This window comes from Balaenoptera physalus (genome assembly GCF_965194825.1).
Source record: "Balaenoptera physalus genome assembly, chromosome: 15".
Taxonomy (NCBI): domain Eukaryota; kingdom Metazoa; phylum Chordata; class Mammalia; order Artiodactyla; family Balaenopteridae; genus Balaenoptera; species Balaenoptera physalus.
Genome location: NC_138894.1, coordinates 75,235,859 through 75,255,308, shown reverse-complemented (window position 1 = coordinate 75,255,308; position 19,450 = coordinate 75,235,859). Strand labels below are relative to the sequence as shown.

At 54.8% G+C, this 19,450-nt stretch overlaps 1 protein-coding gene across 3 annotated transcripts in view; it reads left to right on the top strand.

Moving 5' to 3' along the window:
• The first annotated feature begins 775 nt into the window (after window positions 1-775).
• TOGARAM2 (TOG array regulator of axonemal microtubules 2) overlaps window positions 776-19,450 on the top strand; it is a 52,883-nt gene continuing 34,208 nt past the window's right edge. For 2 of the 3 annotated variants that reach the window (XM_082426135.1, XM_082426137.1), the window contains exons 1-6: window positions 1,001-1,086; window positions 12,327-12,466; window positions 13,340-13,453; window positions 13,883-14,164; window positions 14,742-14,953; window positions 15,680-15,870. In XM_082426135.1, coding sequence (XP_082282261.1) covers window positions 12,439-12,466; window positions 13,340-13,453; window positions 13,883-14,164; window positions 14,742-14,953; window positions 15,680-15,870 — 827 coding nt within the window. In that variant the 5' untranslated portion in view covers window positions 1,001-1,086; window positions 12,327-12,438. Of the gene's footprint in view, window positions 1,087-12,326; window positions 12,467-13,339; window positions 13,454-13,882; window positions 14,165-14,741; window positions 14,954-15,679; window positions 15,871-19,450 lie in introns of all 3 variants that reach the window. The other variant, XM_082426136.1, reaches the window with a different exon arrangement.

Here is a 19,450-nt window from a genome sequence, read left to right as displayed (position 1 = left end):
GGGGGATCTGCCTGCAAAGATTCTTAGTATCTTTGGGCAAGTGGCTCTTTGCACAGCTGCATAAAATCAGTGAGGCCCGGCTCCCCCTGTGCCCCTTGGACGGTGAAGGTGAGAAGGGAGTAGGGTGAGGGGTGGGAGCAGTTGTCATTCGAGGTGGGAGATGCCAGCCTGAGATTTCTGTCCAAGCGCCTGGGCTCAGTGAGGAAACACACATGGGCTGCTAGGGTTCACAGTTTCCAAAAGTTGGGGCCGTGGAATCTGGTTTGGGAGGAGGCCATATAGGCTTCCTGCTATGCAAGTATTTCTGGGGAAGGACATGAACAGTGATGGAGGGCCTATGATGGGCTAGATAGAATCACAAGGTGTTACAGGCACCTATTTAATTCTTACAGCAACTCTATCAAGTCAGTACTATTACTATCCCCATTTTATAGATAAGGAAACTGAGGCTAAGGAAGGTTACGTACTGGCCAGAGGTCACACAGCTGGAAGATGCAGGATCAGGATTCAAACCCAGCTCTGCCTGCTGCCAAGGCCTGGATGTTTATACTACCTGCCCTTCAGCCTCTAGAAGTAGCTTGAGAGCTGAACCAGAATCGGACCCAGAGGCCAACTGCAGCAAAACCAGGGGTTATATGCCAATGGCATCCCTGCCCAAGCCTGCTGCGCTGGCCCTTGCTTTGTTTGCCAGGCGTTCTCTCTCTCTGGCAGCCCACAGGACAGGCTGGCCACTTGGGAGGGCCCAGCCCTGGGTGAGGCCTGGAGGAAACGAGGCCTTGGGGAAACGTCTCCTGGCTCCCTCTCTCCCCCACACAGGGAGCGGTGGTTGCTACGCAGCCTTGTTTGTTCAAGGATAGCCTGGCGGTGAGCAGGAGCGTGCCAGCAGCAGGGCCAGTGGCCGCCCCCAGCAACCGCCCAGACAGGAGGCCTGCAGCCCAGGGCTGCGAGGCTGGGCCGGGGCCAGGGCAGGCCAGGAGTGGGGCCGTCCCGTCTTTGCTTCCCTGGACCCACAGGCAGCATCGTCTGTGGAAAGACCATGGAACCTGGATTCCTCCGGTGACAGGGCTTTGGCCGCTGGACGGAGAGGTGAGAGGTGATGCGTCCGCAAGGCTGTTGGTGCGTGGATGGGTTGGGAAGGTGAGTCAGCATGCCTGAAGTCCTTGGAGGGGTGTCCAGGAGCTGGTCTGGAGCGAGGACCGAGGTGCGGTGAGGGCAGGGACGTCAAGCCATGATGGAGGCTGAGTCGCTGCCAGGAGGCCCCTTTCCCTCTCTGGGCCTTGCTGTGCCAGCTCTGGAAGGGGTGGTGGGACTGCTGCTCTCTGAGCGGAGAGCCGCAGAAGGAGGGGCTGTCCTGGGCTGTCCGCTCCCCGGCCACGGCCTCTGTCAGAGCTCTCCGTTTGGGGTAAATGCCACATGGCTCAGGTGCCCACCCAGCCGAGGCTCCCTGGTGGGGGACACGGGTGGACGTGCGGGCCGTGGGGAAGGCTGAGGGGGGCGGGGAACTCGTGTGAAAAGCAGGCCTTGGAGGGGCTCTGCTCTGGGTTTGAATTCTGGCTCCGCCTCTTCCCTGCTGTGTGGACTTGAGCTCTTTCGTCCCTGAGCCTGTGTCCTCACCTGTGAAGTGGGGGGTTAAATAATGCCTCCCTTGGGGCTGCGTGTGAGGAGTGGAGCGCACAGAGCGCCAGGCCCAGATGGGTGGGCAGGGGCAAGTAATCGGGCTGGCCCTGAGCCCGGCAAGCGCCCCCCTGCTCTCCACCACGTCCTGGCAGGATGGGGCCTGCAGCCTTTCCCACCCCAGGCTGACTGCTTCCCAGGACTGGCTCTGTTTCAGCCCCTGGAGCCTTGGTCTAGCAGATTTGAAGAAAGAGGATGCGGCAGAAGCAAGGGATGGGGAGACGTCAAGATGAGCTCCGGGGAGTCCTACCTCTGAAGGTCTCCCTTTGCCCCCAGGGCCACCTCAGAGGCACCAGACTGTTCACCAGTATGCATACTTGGAAATTGATTATTTGATGCTCAACTTCTTGCAAACAGAAGATTATATAGGGCTTCCCTGGTGGCGCAGTGGTTGAGAATCTGCCTGCTAATGCAGGGGACACGGGTTTGAGCCCTGGTCTGGGAGGATCCCACATGCCACGGAGCGGCTGGGCCCGTGAGCCACAACTGCTGAGCCTGTGCGTCTGGAGCCTGTGCTCCGCAACAAGAGAGGCCGCGATAGTGAGAGGCCCGCGCACCGCGATGAAGAGTGGCCCCCGCTTGCGGCAACTGGAGAAAGCCCTAGCACAGAAACGAAGACCTAACATAGCAATCAATCAATCAATCAATAAATAAATCTTTAAAAAAAAAAAAAAGAAGACTATATAAAACTCAAAAACAGTTTAAAGAAGAGCGAATGTCTGTGTAGCGACCACCACCAGGTCAAGAAAGAGACACCCTGGCAGCATCCCAGAACCAACCCCATGGTGGGCCCCTTCCTTAGCACAGCTGTCTCCCTCCCCCCAGGGCCAATCGCATCCTCATTTTTCCTTGCTTTTCGATAAGGCTTTCCCACCCGTGTATGCGTTTCTAAATGCTCTGTTAATTTTGTCTTCCTTTGAACTTTCTATAGACAGAATCACACTCTGCGGGGCCCTCTGTGTTTAAGCTTCTTTCACTAAACATTACGCTGTGGAGTCATCCGTGGTGTTGAGTAGAGCACTGGTTTGTTCATTTCCGTTGCCGTGGAATATTCCATGGCACGGATACACCATAACTTATGTCTCCATTTTCCTGTTGGGCATTGGGATTATTTCCACATTTTGTCCATATCAACAGAACTGCTATGAACATTCTCCTACTTCTTCCTGAGTTCATACATACAAGATTTTCTCTAGGGTAGATACCTAGGGGTAGAATTGCTGGGCATTGGGTCTTTCCCAAGTGGTCGGCCCATTTACACCTCACCAGCCACACGTACTCTGCATCTTACCAACACTTGGTAGTCTATAATCTTAATTTTTGCCAACCTCTACAGACTGGTGGTAGCCTCTCATTCTGACTTTAATTTGCATTTCCGTGATGATTAGGAAATGAGCACCTACCCTCTCCTTTCTTCCTCCCCACTTTCCTTCCTTTTTGGTGCCCCCTTTCCCCTGGTCTCTTTCTTAGCCCCCTCACTCTGCTCAGTTTACTGACCTCCATTTTTCTCTCTGTCCTCCTGCCCCTCTGTCCCTACCCTCCCACTCTCCTTCTTGGGGGACCAATCACTCATCCACATTATTTCTCTGTCATTGATCTTTGAGCTGCAGACCTGGGCTCCAGAGCAGCTGTCTGGAGGTCTGAGATTTCCACTTTGTCTCTGCTTCAAAACCTCTTGTTCTTGGCCCAACTCACATCTCTTCCTGGGCTTTGGATTTCCCTTCAATTAAACAAGGACAGAAAAAACAACAGCCTTCCACAGAAGCCGTTTCAATTTCTCAGGCAAAACCTGGCATATGCCCTGAAGAGGCAAGTGTAAGATTCTAGCTCTTGGTCAAGGAGCATTGGCCTTCTCCTGGGGCCACTGGGAGAAGGACACAGCTGGTGCTGTGAAGTCTTCTGAGCTTCTTACAGGGAAGTTTTTTTTTTGGAGAAGGAAGATTTCTTCCTAGCCCTGTTCAGGGCCTTGCCAGCTGGTGGCTAGTATGATACCTGCAGGGATGCGGGGCCCTGGTAGGCATTGGCTCTTGACCTTCCTGGGTTTGTCATGCAGCCTCTCATGAGCCCCTCTTTTACCAGCCAGGAGGCTAGCTGACCTCCGAGATCCCTTGCACCTTGAAATTTAGTGGCAGGAGAAGCAGGTAAAGGCACATCCTGTTCCCACAATGTGAAACTTCATTAAATTACTAGCACAGATTCTGATCTCTAATTTATATTTGCATCAACATGATGTACAAGAGTGGGGGAAGGCTCAGAAGATCTTGGGTTTTGTAAATTTATGGATATGTTACGTACCCATTGTCACTAGGGCCGCTGCTTGCTCATATGGTGCTTTTGTGTGAGTTAGAAAAAGATGCCTCTCTCTTAAGACATTTTACTTTTATTCATCAGACAAGAGCTATAATAAATGTACAAATCTGCAGTGTGAATGGTGTCCCCTTAATTGTGATGCCCTTGTGCAGTGCCCAACCTGAACAATCAAACAGGGCAGCTCTGCTTCTCTCCTACCTTCGTTAGTTTTCAAACACAGTTTAAATAAAACTTCCTCTCATACGTAGGTTTCTCGTATCTTTGAAACCAGTGATTCTCATATCAGAATTCCTGGGGAGGATGTGGGAGGCTGTCCCACATGTCACAGACCCAGACATTATGCAGCTGTCCCCTTCCTCTCCCTAGTCCACCCAGCCCTCCACAACACACACTGAGATTTTACAAACTGAAGACCACACGCCTCAGCTGTGCCGGGCATGAAAATGGTTGAGAAACACTGCTTTGGGCTCTTGACCATGAGATCTACCCTGTCCCGGGAGGTCCCTGAGATGCAGGCCTGTCCTGCCCCAGCGTGCCTGCTGCCTCCTGCTCACCCCAGGGAACTCATGCAACGGAAGGACATCTTTGCCACCCAGCCTTAGCCAGGCCTCTTAACTTCTTACCTCAGAGACTTTCAAAAAGGACATTTCCCTCTCCTTGAACATCTGAACACATGCAGTAAAATTGTTACTAAACAAACAATATTATTAATAGCCGCTGTTTATCGAGTCCTTGCTAGGGGCCAGACACAGTATTAAGTGCTTGTCATATTTTATTGAATACTCTCAATAAGTTTGTGTGATAGACAGTGTTACTTACATTACAGTTAAATGGAGGCTCAGGGGAAGTTTAGTCACGTGCTGCGTGCTCAGAGAAGTTTAGCCGTGTGAAGTCACACAGCTAGTGGGGGATGGAATTTAATCCAAGTCTGTCGACTCCTAAGTGTCCACTCTGGAGTACCGTGTTCCAGTACCTCCGAGAGCAGAGGGCATCAGCCCTGATGTTTCCACTCAGTCGCTCTGTGGCCTTGATCTAGTTACTTAACCTCTCTGAGCCTCAGTCTTCTTATCTAGAAAATGAGGACAATAATACCTGCCTTGTTACTTGATTCAAAATTTAAGTGGCATAATATTTAGCACCACATAGCCCAGTTCCTGGTACACAGCAGCACGGAAATAAGAAATGTTAGTTTCCTTCAGTTAGTTTCTTCTCAACAAGACTGTGTGTCAAGATGTGCTTTAATTTTGCTTTCTTCGTTCATTCATGCTACAAGCAGTTATTGAGAGTTATTACTACGTGCCAGGTACTGTGTTCAGCCTTCGTCTGCATTTCTTTAAATTACCATGGGCCTGCTTAGCTGACCTACACCTGATACTGTCTGGAGGACAGAAGGGTTACAGGAGTATTGATCCCACCTGATCCCATGACGGCAGGGGGGTGGGGGCCAGTGGGCGTAGCTCCAGAGTTGGTTAAGCGGCCCAGGAAAGGAGCAGTTACGGTGAGGGTGAGTCTCATCTGTGCACTGCCTTCCTGCTGGCCCATGTGCCAGTCACGGCTGGAGCCACTGGCGGGGAGGAGGGGTGCCCTTGGATGCCTCTCACAGAGGGTCTGGCGAGTGTGGGCATCAGTCTCCTGGTTCTGGGTGGGGGAGGCTCCTGGGACTACCAGCTCCGGGGGTGGCTGAGTCCTTATCTGGAAGTTGAGAGTCGTTGTGGAAATCGGCTCTGCCTCAGGCTAACAAAGATGGACCGCCTCCGACTGGGGTGTGGGTGGGAAAAGGAACAGAATTTTTTTTTCTGGGGTCAGAATACACCATATTCCAGAGTTTCACTGCTCTCACGCTCGGTGGTCTTACCTCCTACTTCATGGATGGTATCAAAGCCCTCCTGCTCGCTCCCTCTGGATTCCCCTCGGCTGCCCCTCGGCGGCCCCCCGCCTGCGCGGTGAACCCTGGCCCGTGCCTGTGCCCCTCCCTCCTGTCCAGTTAGCGCTGGGGTCCTGCTCCACCAGTTCCCCTGCTTCCTTCCACAGCTGCAGCCCTTCTCGTCTCCTGGCTCTTCTTCCTCCTCCTATGCAAATGCTCTAGTAGTTCCTATACTTAAAAAAGACAGAGAACAAACAAACAAGGAAACAGCACAAACTTCGCCCCCCCTCACTCCTTCCCAGCTGCCACCAGCTCTCTCTCCTCTCTTCCCCATCCAGCAGCTCCAAAGAATGATCTATACCCGTTGTCTTCTTGACCTTCCACATGCTCCTCAACAGCAACTTTCTGTGACCTCCAGGTACCCCATGCACAGAAATTGCTCTCACTAACCTGGATGATTCCCTCAAGGCCACATCCAATGGGCTTTTCTCAGGCCTTACCCCTCCCAACCTCTTTGCTGTGTTGACACTTCTGCTCACTCTCTGCTTTCTTGGTTTTCCTGGTACCCACTCCCCGGCCTCCCTGACTGTCCTGCTCTAGCTCTTCTTTCCTGTGGTCAAGTCTTCCTGGTACCAGGCCCTTTCTGGTATTACCCTTTCTTAGACGGCAATACTATAGAAATGAATATTGCTTCCACAAGACTCCTTTTTTTTTTTTTGGCCATGCTGTGCAGCTTTCGAGATCTTAGTTCCCTGACCAGGGATTGAACCTGGGCCACTGGCAGTGAAAGCGCCGAGTCCTAACCACTGGGCCACCAGGGAATCCCCCCACAAGACTCTTAGGCAAGCAAAACTTTTCATTAAAAGGGATAGCTTGTGCACAAGGGAGAAGGCGGAAAAAAGGTGCCAGCTCAAGTTGCTTTGATAACAAAAGGGAGGGTCTGTCTCATGATCACTGATAATTTCCGAAATAGTCAGACTTCTTTGATCAGTCGTAGGTGGCTCCATGGTGGCTATCAGGAATAGGGGGAGTGCTTCTGTGAGGGGAAAGGGATGCATGAGAATGTTCTGCAAGAAAGCACAGGAATAGATAAGGTTGAAATTTATAGCTGAGCTTCTTGTCTTGTGGCCAGTAGTATACTAGGCCTTTGTTCTTTAGCTTGCAGGGCTTGTTTTGCCCAAGGCTGTTCCCTGGTCCTGTTTCCAAGATGGTTGTACTCCTGCCTGTCTCATTCCCACTGACAACATCTGCTCTCATGGCTTCAATCGCTGTCTGATTACCAGGGGTTTCCTGGTCTGTATCTCTAGCCCAGATCACCCTCTCTTGAGTCTCAGACCAGCGGCTTTCTGGATGGCTTCACTCGGGGGCCCTAGGGGAGCCACGAACCCACCTGACCAAACCAGGACTCAGGGGCTCTCCCAGACCGGCACCTCCTCCCGTGTTCACCCTCTTGGCAGCAGATGGCACCCCGTCCTCCAGCCCCGTCACCAGAACCCTGGATGCAGGCTAGACTCCCCCAGCTCTCCTTACCTAATCCGTCCCCCAGTTTTGTTGACATGGCTCCTGATTCTCAGATCTGCCCCCCATCCTCGTTTGAATCATCTCTGCCCCAAATCACACCCTTCTCCTCTCTCTCCAGGATTAGTTTCACAAGCTCCTGCCCCGTCCACCCAAACGTGTTCTCCACCTGTACCTGCTGTGAGCTTCATTCATTGCAGTAACACTAATGCCATGGGGTATTGATTGCTTGCTAGGGGCCAGACTCAGTACTGAGTGATTTTTGTATTTTATTGAATATATTATTGAAGTAGGGTAGGCAATATCTTGATTTTTGCAATTAAAGAAACTGGGGCTCAGAGAAGTTTGGTAACGTGTCTGTGGTCACACAGCTCACAGATGTCAGAATTTAGTCTCATTTACCTTTGTATCTTAGTTCCTCACATATGGCTGAATGAGTGAGTGGATCTCAGACTTTCAGTGATAGACTGAACCCAGGAGGTCAAGTCCAATAGGTCGCCTGAGAATACCCAGAGTTTTCCCTGGAGGTCTATGGGGTGGGCTACCTCCTGTGTGGGGAGGGGAACGGGTGTGTGTGAGGAGTGGAGGTGTGGGTGGGTGACTATTTTCAGGGAGACACCTGGGGTACAGGAAGGGGTGTTCTGTCCAGTCTAAACTCTGGCAATAACTAGTGTCAAATCTTGGTTAAGTCACATGTATTTTCTGTGCTTAGTCCAGAGGCTGGGCTAGTGTCTCTATTTCAGTCCTAAAATTTTGTCAAAAACTTCCTTCTCTAAGAAAGTCTGTCCTGGGTCCCCTTGAGGGGTCTGCACGAAAACACAGGTCAGATGATGTCATTCCTCTGCTCGAAATCGTTAGAGCTCCCCTTGCCTGCAGAACAAGACCAGACTTGACAGAGCACTGCAGGTACTGGCCCTGGTCCGCCTGCCTAGACTTGGGCCCTCCTGCCAAATCCTAAACTCGCAGGCCCGTTCGATCCTCTGTGCCTTTGCTCAGAGCTTCCTCAGCCTGGAATGCCTTTCCCCCTTCCTTGCCCATCTTGATCCTGCTCCCTTCCCAGCCCCGCGAGGATGCAGCTTTTCCATGGAGGGTCTCCAGGTACCTAGTGAGACAGCACTGCAGAACACAGACCGTGTTCTCTGGGCATTGCAGCGAGCGTTCCCTGCGTGGCATAGAATCGCCATGAGGACAGCTGGAGACCCATCTAGCCTGAGCCTCTTAACTCTATAGACACATCTGTCTCCTCCTCGTGAGGGGCGCTGAGTCACCTGGGTCTGTCTTGTAGGACTGGAGGGCTGGCCCCTGGTAACTTTAAAGGTAGTGTGGGTTTGCACGTTTGTACGTGTGTGTGAATGTGTGCGCGTGTGTGTGCATGTAGGGTGGGGGAGGAGGAGGAAGAGCTCAGACCTGACATTCGTGATTATCTACCAGCAATGGTACTGAATTATTTTTGTACATGACTTCATTTAATCCTAACAAAGCCCTTTGTTAGGACGCTTTTTCAGATGAAGAAACCAAAGCTCAGAGGAATTAAATAACCTTCCCAAGTTAATTCAAGAGGGGCAGGGCAGGGGACTTCCCTGGTGGCGCAGTGGTTAAGACTTCGTGCTACCAATGCAGGGAACTAGATCCCACATGCATGCTGCAACTAAGAGTCACATGCCACAACTAAGGAGCCTGCCGGCCGCAACTAAGGAGCACACGTGCCACAACTAAGGAGCCCGCCTGCCACAGCTAAGACCCAGTGCAACCAGATAAATAAATAAATAAATATTAAAAAAAAAACGAGGGGCAGGGCAGCGTTCCAACCTAGCTATGTCAACCTCAAAGCAGAGTTCCAGGTGTCCCGAGGTGGGCATTCAGGGGCAGGCTGGGGCAGGTCTGTGGGGTGGGACGGCTGCTTACACCTGGGGCCCCTCTTCAGAGAGTATTTCAGTGGGGCACATATTTCGGATTCAAACACTAGGTATGGTAACTCGGCCATCTTGCCTTCCTCTCTCTCTCTCCTCGCCTGGACATGGCACTATTGTTCCCACCAAACACATCTGAGCAGATGCGCTCTCTGACTTACTGGAACCCACACCCCAGGATTGGGAGCCGACCCCCTCCCCAGTCCCCCTGCTCTGATCTCTCCTCCCTACTCAGATGCTGGCCTCCTGCCGAGGGCTGTTCATGTGAGGACCAGACTCTGCCCAGCTCCCTTGGGAGCAAGGTGGACCCGGAGTGGGGCACTGGCTCCCTGCGGGCTGTGCAAGGCACAGGGCGGTGGGGATTTTGTCTTTGGGGCCGACATTCTTTCCTGGGACAGTCCATGTTTGTTTCCTTTCCACCTGAAACCTGAGTCCCTTCTGTCGCCTTTCTTCATTCCTGTGGTGTCGGTCACCATGGAACCTCTTTAGCCATTGCTTTAGTGGAAGGAGTAGACAACAGTCAGTTACCTCGGGCCACCCCTCTCCCTGGGTGCGGACACCAAGGCCGAGGGTGGAGGAGCCAGCCATCTTGGGCGATCCAGAACTTCGGGGGTGAGGACGGAACCCTGGTCCCCAGAACCCCCTGGCTGTTAGCCCTTTAGGTCAGGGGCTGGCTCTTCCAACAGGGGACACACTCCTTGGTGCCCAGGACAGTGCCAGGTCAAATGAGGGTTCAGTGAATTGTGCCTCAGGGGTCAGCACTAAGTACTGTCCATGCCAAACCCGAAAGCTTTGTCCACATTTGGAATGGAATTTCTGATCCTGGTTTTTATAGTTTGGACATAGATCTTTAAGTTCCCACCAGGTCCTGGGGAGGTGGCACCCACTGCTCTCACATAAGACATGGTTGTCCGTACACAGCTCTGGGCACCTCCCTGTGGGCAGGCACTGAGGAGGCCTTGCATGTAGACCCTGAGGGCCTGAGGGGTCAAAGGTGTGGATGCAAGCAGCGGGCAGGCCTAAAAGGGGCTCTGCCGAGGGGGTTGCCTGGGTGAGCTATGGAGTGGACCCAGGTTTCCCTTCTGTACTGCTGGTGTCCCTCAGGGAACGGAGGAACCTGGGCCGTCTTGGTCCTCCAGGGAGTCTGTGGGGAGTCGGGTGGAGGGCAGGCTTGCTCGGAAGGTGCCGCTGAACCTTACGTATCTGTACTCTAAGGAGCTCCAGATCTGCTCTTTAGCCTCCTAGACGGGATCACTCTGGGGAGACGGAGCAGCAACATCCACTTTGGCAGCCTGAGGTCAGAAACAGGGCTGGCGTCTTAATATAAAGGGAATCTGAACTACAGCCCAGTGGTCCTCAATCCTGTTTGAACATCAGAGTCACTCAGAAGTTAAGAAAAAAACGAAACAAAAACCCCAAACAGATCCCTGTGGCTGCTCCCTAGAAAACTCGACTTCAGCTGGGGCCTGCGTTGAGGCCTTGGAATCTGTCATTTTAATCAGTTCCAGGAGACTCTGATCTGCGGCTGAGGTTGAGAACAAGGGCTGTAGCTAAATATCGCTTTTCCACATGTAATTTGCACAGGAAGTCTGCGCTCTGGTTAGGAATGGGTAGCAGGTGTCTGTGTGGCCTGCAGCCCTCACTGCCCCCAAAGTCTGGACTCCAGCTTGTTTGCTTTAATTCAGCCGTGGAAGGTCTGTCCCCCCAGGAATGTTCCTTCTGGGCTTTGCCCAAAGCAGCCACCTTGCCAGTGTCTTGAGTCTCTCGCTCAGTGGGGTGAGGAGTGGGGTGTTGGGAGCCGTGGAGCAGAATCTCCCTCCACGTTGCTCGGGAGAAGTGCCGTGTCCCTCAGCTATTCCTGGCAGCTTGTCACTACCATGTGGCCAAATCCCTAGCCCCATTGTCAGCAGGCAGGGGGTTGCCTTCTCCCCTGATCGTGAGGAAAACTCTCCTCAGACAGAGAACCCGAGTGGCTTGAGGCTGTAATCAGCGAGACCAGGCAAAGGCTGGGCTGGGGCCAGGCTGGCTGGGCTGGGCTGGAGCCACTGTTTGGCCGGGAGGGTTGCTAGGAGCTGCTCGGCCTTCTTGGGCCTGGGTGGGGACGTGGCGGGCTGGCTTCCAGACGGAAGGCAGGTTTTCTCAGTCCCTGGGTTGGGATTTGTTGCTCAGCAAAAGGAAGTTGGCATTGCATCCTGCCCTCTCCCCAGATGATATCTCGAGGGACCTACTCTGGAGTAGAAATTGGGAGATTTGGGAGATGTGGCCTTTGCCCCTGATTTTATCACTGATCAGCTCTGGCCGTTCATCTCCCTGCCTGTCAGGGTGAAAACGGGTCACTGTTATCTCAGCAGAGAATTTAGAAAATTGTGTGAAGTCACAGCGTCTGCGGCGAGACCCTTATCACATGGAAAAAGAATGAAGTCAGGTCAAGGGTAGGAGCAGACGACTGACCCCAGAGGGTTAAGGGAGGCTGGGGAGAGGCTTGGCGTGCTCAAGCGGTCAGTACAGGACAGTGAGATGGCTGAGAGGGTCTGAGGTTGGCTTGGTCAACAAAGTGAGAACAAGGGCCAGGAACTTGGTACAGGTGGAGACTGGTGCGCCTGAGAGAAAACTGGAGAGCTGGTCTCCGGGGAGGCCCTACCACGTACCTGCGTGATAAGTGGGGTCACAAAGCTTGACACTCAGCGTGAGCTTCCAGGGCAGCTGGCAGAGTAATGAGGAAAGTAGAAACTGATGCGGAAACAAAGTGTCAGACTCCCCCTTGATAAACTCCACCTTCCCCAAGACCCTGAGTTGTCCACGAGCAAAGGCGGGTTCATGGGTTTCACTGACACTCTTCACAATGAACTCTGCCTACAGTCATGCAGCCTGGGGACCTGGAAATTTTGAAGCATCCAAGAGAGTCCAAATGTTAAAAAAGAAGCGTCCTTTGGTTTAGTGGCAGATTTCTTCACTATAAGAATGCTTTAACTCCTGGTGGGCTTCCCGCGAAGTGGTTTAAAAAGTGTTTGTGATTTGTACTGACTTCTTTCTGCCTCTCCCCATCCTAGGTCCCTGGATGTTACAGGTTGGGGCCGTCTGTATGCCTGAGGATTGTACTCACGGCCCAGAAAGTAGCTGCTCCCTCCAGACAACCTCCCAGGTGCCTTCTCCACCCAGGGCATGGGTACCCGTGACGCTGTCCCCCCAGGTAAGGGTCACCTAGGGAAGTCATGAGGGGGTGGGGATCTTCCTCGGATACTCCCAGGGGCTCCGCCTGGGGGATGTAGCTGGGCTGCCGTGCTTTTCCATCCGGGCCAGGCTGTCCGTGGGCCCTCCCCGCTCAGCCGTCCGTCAGGGGGCTCCCTGGCCTGGCTCTGGCCTCCTCAGCCTGAGCTTTGCCTCCACTCTCTGAGCTGGTGGGCTGACTGAGGGGCTGAATGTGGTCTTCTGTGCTGGGAAGATGGAGATGGGCAGAGGATACAGGAGTGGGGCCTCCAGGAGCACCGGCTGGCCCCGTTTCCTCAGCTGACAGGGCAGGAGAGTGGGAACAGTGCGGCCAGCTCTGTGGCGGGAGACTGGGTCCCAGGCCTGGCGCTGCCACTGGGAGCCAGCTGCGTGGGCCTCAGTCTCCTCTGCAGAGTGAGGGGATCAGAGGTCCTGCCCTGGAGAGAATGGGTGCTTGTGAGGTGGAGGGTCACTTCTCCCCGGAGGGCTTGGAGCAGGGGCCTGGTGACCCCTTGGGAGGAGTGTGGAGACTCGGGAATGCCTGAGCAGCTCAGGAAACAGGCCGCAGTGCTCAGGGCAGAGCACCTGGGGAGCCCATGAAGGAGGCTGAGAAGGTGTGATGGGGGGAGGGGTTGGGAGCCAAGCTGGGGGGAGAAGTCAGGCCGAGAGGGTGGGGAAGAGTGGGCTCTGGTGGGGATCATGGTGCCCTGGCTGGCTGGAGTTGGGATGGCAAGCCCCCATCCGAGGGCCAGGCTCTGCTTTGGGGGACGGGCTGCAGAGAGCCCGGGGCAGTCTGTCCTCAGTCCTGGCCGCAGTGGACTCTAAGATGCCGCTCTCCCTGTGCTTCTGTCCCCAGCCAAGGTTCTGGCTCCGGTGGCCGTGAACTGTGGGAGCATCCCTTGGACCAGTGCTGGGCCCCGCACACTCCCAGGGGGAAGCAGCGACTCCAGCCCAAAGACTTTTGGAAAAGGTGAGACTGGGGGACTGGGCCTAGTGACTTGGTCACATCAAATGGCCTTCGAGTGCCCAGGGCAGCCTCTCTGGGGCCTTTGGGCAGAGATGGGGGATTCCACCTGACAGCTGCCCAGTCAGGGCCAGTGACCACGGAGCAGAGCTTGGGCCTCGTCCTGGAGGGAGGAGACGGGTGTGTTTAGATGCCCGGCTGTGTCCTCAAGCTACCGGCAGGTATTATTTTTACTTTGGTCCCTACTGAAAATGCCCTTGGGTTTTAGGTGGGTCCTTTCAATCCTGTGCCTCAGGGGATGGAGTTGTACGGAGGGGACCCGCAGGAACAGGGAGGTGGGGCTCTCCTAGGAGCCCCGGGAAGGCAGGGCTGTGGTCCCTGGCTTCAGGGCCTGGGCTCCTCCAGCACCGCAGCTCTGGACTCCACTTCCCTCAGCCGCCCTCCAGCCAGTGCTGAGCGTCCTGCTAGAGAAGCCGTCGCAGCTCTTGAGTGGACGTGGGGACCCCAGCAGCCTCAAGCTGGAGGCTTCCCTGGAGGGCTGGCAGGCCAGGAATGGCCATCCCAGGAAGCTCGGGGCCCTGTCGCTGGGCCCCCCGCCCCTGGTGCCACTTCCCGCGCTGGAGTCGGAGGCGAACCGTGTGGCCCGGGACGCCACTCAGATTAAGGACAAGCTCAAGACGAGGAGACTCGTGGAGGGCTTGGCAGCATCTCCCCGAGGTGAGCCCTGGGCCCGTCCCCCGGCCACCTGGGCTGTGAGGATCGGCAGGTGTCCAGCTGGCAGCTGGGCTAGTCAGGGGGCACCCGCCAAGCACCCTCTCTCTACACCCTCCACCGGGGCCTCTGCAGTAGCTCCCAACCTGCCTCCCCGTTCTCACCCTCGCCCCCTTCTAGTCTTCGCTGCAGAGGAATTCTTTTTGAACACAAATCTGACTGTATTCTTCCTCCCACTCCCACCGGCTATGCTGAACGCCACCCAGTGGTTTTCAGAGGGACACAAGGACTAGCACCTGCCGTCCTCGCTCCTAATTCAGTACTGACTTCGTTTCCCTTTCTGCCCAACCTGCCTCTGAATTTTAGATAGGTAACTTTGATTGACACTTTCTACCAAATGTTACAGGAGTGGGAAAGGACACTCAGCAGAGTCTAGTGGTGCAGGTAGAGCTGGGGGCGGATCTGCCCCCTCATCTCTCCATCTCAGCTGCCCCCAGACATAAAGCCCTGTTGCCAGCATCTCAAGTAACCCCACTCCCCGCACTCCTGGGACTAACCTACTCCCCGTCCCCACCCCGTACAGCCTCTCTGGATCCCGGGGGAGCCCCCAAAGGAGTTCCCCTGAGGACCGCCGTCCCCCGGGCCGCCTCTCAGAGGCTGCTGAGGGTGCCCAGGCCGATGCCTCCCGTCCAGAGCATCCCCGCCACCCCGGAGGCCAGCGGAGCCAAGGACAAAGGCCTGCACCCACCCAGGAGCCATCAGGGACCCCAGGAGCTGAGACCCGGTGCCCAGGAGGTAAGGCGGTTGGACTGCTCTGAGTCTTGCTTCCCTGCCCTTCTGTTTTTCTTTCTATCCTTTACCAACCCCTGTTCCCAAGCCCTGAGCTTCTCTGGAGGCGTCTTCTCTGGCTTGGGAGTTGCCCCAGAGGTACCGAGCCCAGTCCTCCTGCACAGAGGCTGTGTGAGCACTTGTCTTACACTTGGTGGTTCCCAAGCCATCTCTGATCTAAATGTTCCAGAATTCCTCATGCTTCTGACCCTCCCCATTTTCGGCAAGGAACTGTGGCAGAGGGGAAAGAACGCTGGGCTGGGACTCCAGGGATCTGGGTTCTGGTTTTCACTCTGCCCCTCACTGGTTGTGTGACCTTGGGCAAGTCACTCCCCTCTCTGGGCCCCAGTTTGCACTAAAAAGAGGGAATTGGACCAGATGTTTCTGAGGATCCCTTTCAGCCCTGACGTTCTAGGATTTTCTGAAATGAGAACAGAAAAACAAATAATAATAATAACAAAAGGGGTTGGAGTAGGAATGAGGGGATTCCCTTCTTGCCTAAAATGGTAAGGAAACAATGAACCTGGGGGTCCCAGGGTTGTGTGGCTGGAAAGAGAAACAGAGGATACTTGCCAGCACTTCTGCCCAGGTGGCTGCTGATAGAAGGGACCGCTCTGTGTGAGGTGTCTGCAAGGTGAGCATCCAGAGTGGAATGTTTCATGGACCAGACCCCTCCTCCACCTCCGCTCCCAGGTGCAGGTCTCCCAGCAGTACCTGCACTGCAGTGATGAGAAGACGCACAAGTCCCTGGGGGGCATTGTGATCCCGCCCATCCCAAAGGACAGGGTGCCTGCCGGGACCTCCTCCTGCACGCCTGGCTCCCTTCCCAGCCTCTTGCCTCCCAGCCAGGACATCCTCACGGGCCTGAGGCCTGCCACCACACGGTAAGCAGCACTAAGTCAAAAGTACCTTGCAGTCCTCTCTCCTCTACCCCCCAAGATCCGCTTGGGCTCCCTATGGCTAAGCCTTCACACCAGGGCAGAACTCTGGGGGCCGGGCATGTGAGGGGCAAGGTCCTCCACTGTGAGCCTCAGACCTGGCGTGGTCACAGCTCTGACCCTTGACTCCAGCAGGAGGGGTGTATGGGCTTAATTAACAATGTCTTGGCCTCTGTCTTCTACCAGTGTCCTGACGTGTGTGGTTGCTGCAGTGATGAATAAAATACAAATAATTTTAAAGCTCTATTGAATTCATGGTAGCTCTTTGTGACGACGTATTGATATTTTCTTAATTAATGGACACTAAAAATACAAGTATTATCGTGTCTGTGTATATGGGGGGGAGTCCACAAAACTTTTGGACCCCCAAAAGGCTGGGAATCAGTGTATAGAGGATCTCTGTGTTGTAATGAATCTGGACTTATGGCTTGTAAGTGGGACAGAGGGTCTTCTCCACATGGCCAAAGACATCCCTGTGGTCAGGCCAGATGGCTGGAGTGACTGTGTGTGTGTGTGTGTGTGTGTGTGTGTGTGTGTGAGAGAGAGAGAGAGAGAGAGAGAGAGAGTGTGCGCTTTATTTGGGGTCAGCTGTACCTATTTCTTTCAAGCGTCTTCTCTCCCTCTGTCTCCCACGCTGTCTTCCCTTCTGACTGTAGGCGTGTCCACATCTTTCCCACCCCTGGTGGAGTGTGGGAACCCATTGTGGACCCGCTCCTGGGTTTGAGCTCTCTGACTGATTTCGCCGTCGACCTCCCTCCTCCCCATCGACACTGCCTCCTCCTTTCCTGCTCAGACACCCTCCTCTCCCTCCCCTCTGAGAGTTCTTGGCAGCTCTCATGACTCTCTGGCCCCAGATAAGTGACCCTCCCTCCCATCCCACTGCTCTTGACTTTTTTGCACCGTCTGAGCTGTTGATGCCCTTGGACTCTTCTTCCTCACCTTCCTGACTTTAAACCTGCTTCTCGACCTTCCAGGCAGCCTCCTGTGCACCTTCTTTCATCATTTCTTAAATTTGTTCCAGAGCCCTTTGCCCCCCACCTCCTCGTTCTCCCCTGGGATCTTATCTGTGCAGTGGCTTCCAAGATCATGGGGGATGGGTGACTTCTGCGTCCCCTGCTCTTACCTGAGGTCTCCCCGGAGTCAAGCTCTGTGCTTCCAGCCTCCTGTTGAGCATCCTCAGGGTCCTCATGGCTGATGCAGGTCCAGCGTCAGAGGCAGGGAGGGAGGACGTGCCACCGTCACGGCATCACGGACAGAGCACCTCATGTTTCCCCAAACTGCCTCCCTCCTACAACCTCCCGATTTCCACCAAGGTGCAGGTGTTCCCTTTGATCTTCCAATTTCAGCATCATCTTTGACTTTTGCTCCTATTGCCTCCTGTTCCCAACAGATTGCCACATCCCATTAGGTCTTTCTTGAACAGTAAGAGAAAATACAAAAGCTACCACCCCCGTCTTGCCCCTGCCTTTCCTCTCAGTTTGTACTTACTGGCTCCCTTTTGACCTCCCCCCATAGCTCCCACCCGGTCTCCTTGCAGCCCTGGGCTCTCCATCCTAATCTCGTGTTTTCATCCACCCCCTGAATACACCTCTTCCATGCATCTCACCTTTATGGACTTCCTGGTGCCAGCAGCTTAAAGATGAGTCTCCCTGGCCAGACATTCAGCGTGTCCCAGCCCACCGCTCCACACTTCCTCCTGTGCTGCTCTACGGGCTCCTACCCACCCTCCCCAGCGCCTGTGCCGAGCCCTGGGTGGCACCTCTCTGCAGCCCCAACATGAGCCTTTCCCCCTTGGCCCGCCGATCAGTTCCTACGTTTTTCAAGCCCCAGCTCCACATCTGCCCCCGCTCTCAGGTCTTCCCTGGCCTCCGCAGGGGAGCGGGGAAGGGCAGTGCCTTCTCAGCACCGTCCACAAGCATCCAGCCTGTGCTCTGCCTGACTGCCTCCCGCCCGCTGATTTGCTCAACGTTTATTTCAACCTCATTTCTATTCTTTAACTTGGGGCACTACAAGGCAGGGGCCATATCTGGAAATCTCTGTGGCTCCCATGGTATCAAGCTTGGTACCTGCCATGGATTAGTCACACAATAAGTATCTGCCCATTTGCTGTCTGGTTGCGACATGGATTTCTCCCCATTGCCTCTGTGAGGCTAACAAATGGCTGGGAGGGAGCCTCCATTTCCATTTCATCCATCCTTCCATCCAGCCATGCATCCATGCATCCATTTACTCACTTAAAAGCTATTGAGCGCCACTCTGTGTCAGGCATTGTGCCAGGTGCTGTGAAAGCAAAGCCAAACAGGACAGTCTCTGTGTTCCAGGAGCTCACGAGAGATAGTTACTAGTAAACCGTTGACTCAAAGTCCAGTGAGGTAAGTGCTAAGATAGAAGGCTGCCCCTCGTTCTGGGGAGCGCAGTGGAAAATGATCTCCATCAGGCTGGAGGAGGCGAGGCCTGAGCTGAGTTTTGAAGGCTGAGGGAGAGTTTGTGAGCTGGAGAAAAGGGAGAGTCAGGAAGGAGGAGTGACTGAGGCATTCAGGGAGCTGCCAGGAGTTTTCCAGCAGCATCTGCATCTGTGTGACAGGTGGGTGAGGTAAGCAGGGCTGAAGGGCCCGTGTGCTACACTGAGGAGGATGAGCTTTGTCCTGAAGCAGTGAGGTGCCACCGCAGGCTTTGTGGTATGGAAGTGACATCAGATCTGATTTAGGAAGACCACTCTGGCAACCACAGAGTGGCATGGGCTGTGCCTGCTGATTCGGGGGTTGCTGCAGGGATCTGAGGGAGGAGCCATGGGCACCCGAGCAGGACGGAGGCCGTGGTCCCAGGTGGTTAGCGCGCAGAGGGGCTCGACAGGTGACGGAGTGGGGCGTGCCTGGTGACTGGCTTGCTGTGGGACCACGGGGGTGGGGAGCCGAGGACCATGCCAGAGCTACTGGCTTCAACAGCTGGACAGATGGTGGCACCTTCAAGGGGACAAGGAATTGGGAGGAGAGGCAGGTTTGGGGCGGTGGCATGGCCACTCGTGGATGGGCTCAGCTTGTGTTGCCCAGGGACACTGGCGGATGCTTAAACGTCCGGCCTGGCACAGGGAGGGGCTCTTGCTGCAGGTAGAGCTTTGCTGTTCCCCCCCTTCTCGTGGGGCCTGGTGGGTCCACCTCAGCCGGTGGTGGGGTTTCCGTGGATTCGGAAGACGGGGGAGGAGCTGGAACGCTGTGTGGAGAAAGGCAGGGGCTCTGGTGGGTGTGGGCAGCCTTGGCCTCTGTCCTTTCTGCTGATGGGTCTCTAGAGAAGGGAAGGCGAGAGGTTCCCAAGGTCCATGGCTTGAAGGAGGCAAAGCCACGTGCTCTGAGGCCACATCCTCTGCTCAGAGGGGGAGGAAAAGCAGCCTCCAGCTTGAGGCCAAAAGGGCAAAGCTGTGGGCCAGGAGCAGGATGCGGCCAGGCCTGCGGGAAGGAAGCAGCCCCAGGGTTTCGGTGCCCCGTGCCCACCTCAGGCAGCCAGGGGCAACCACAGGGGTTTCCCAGCT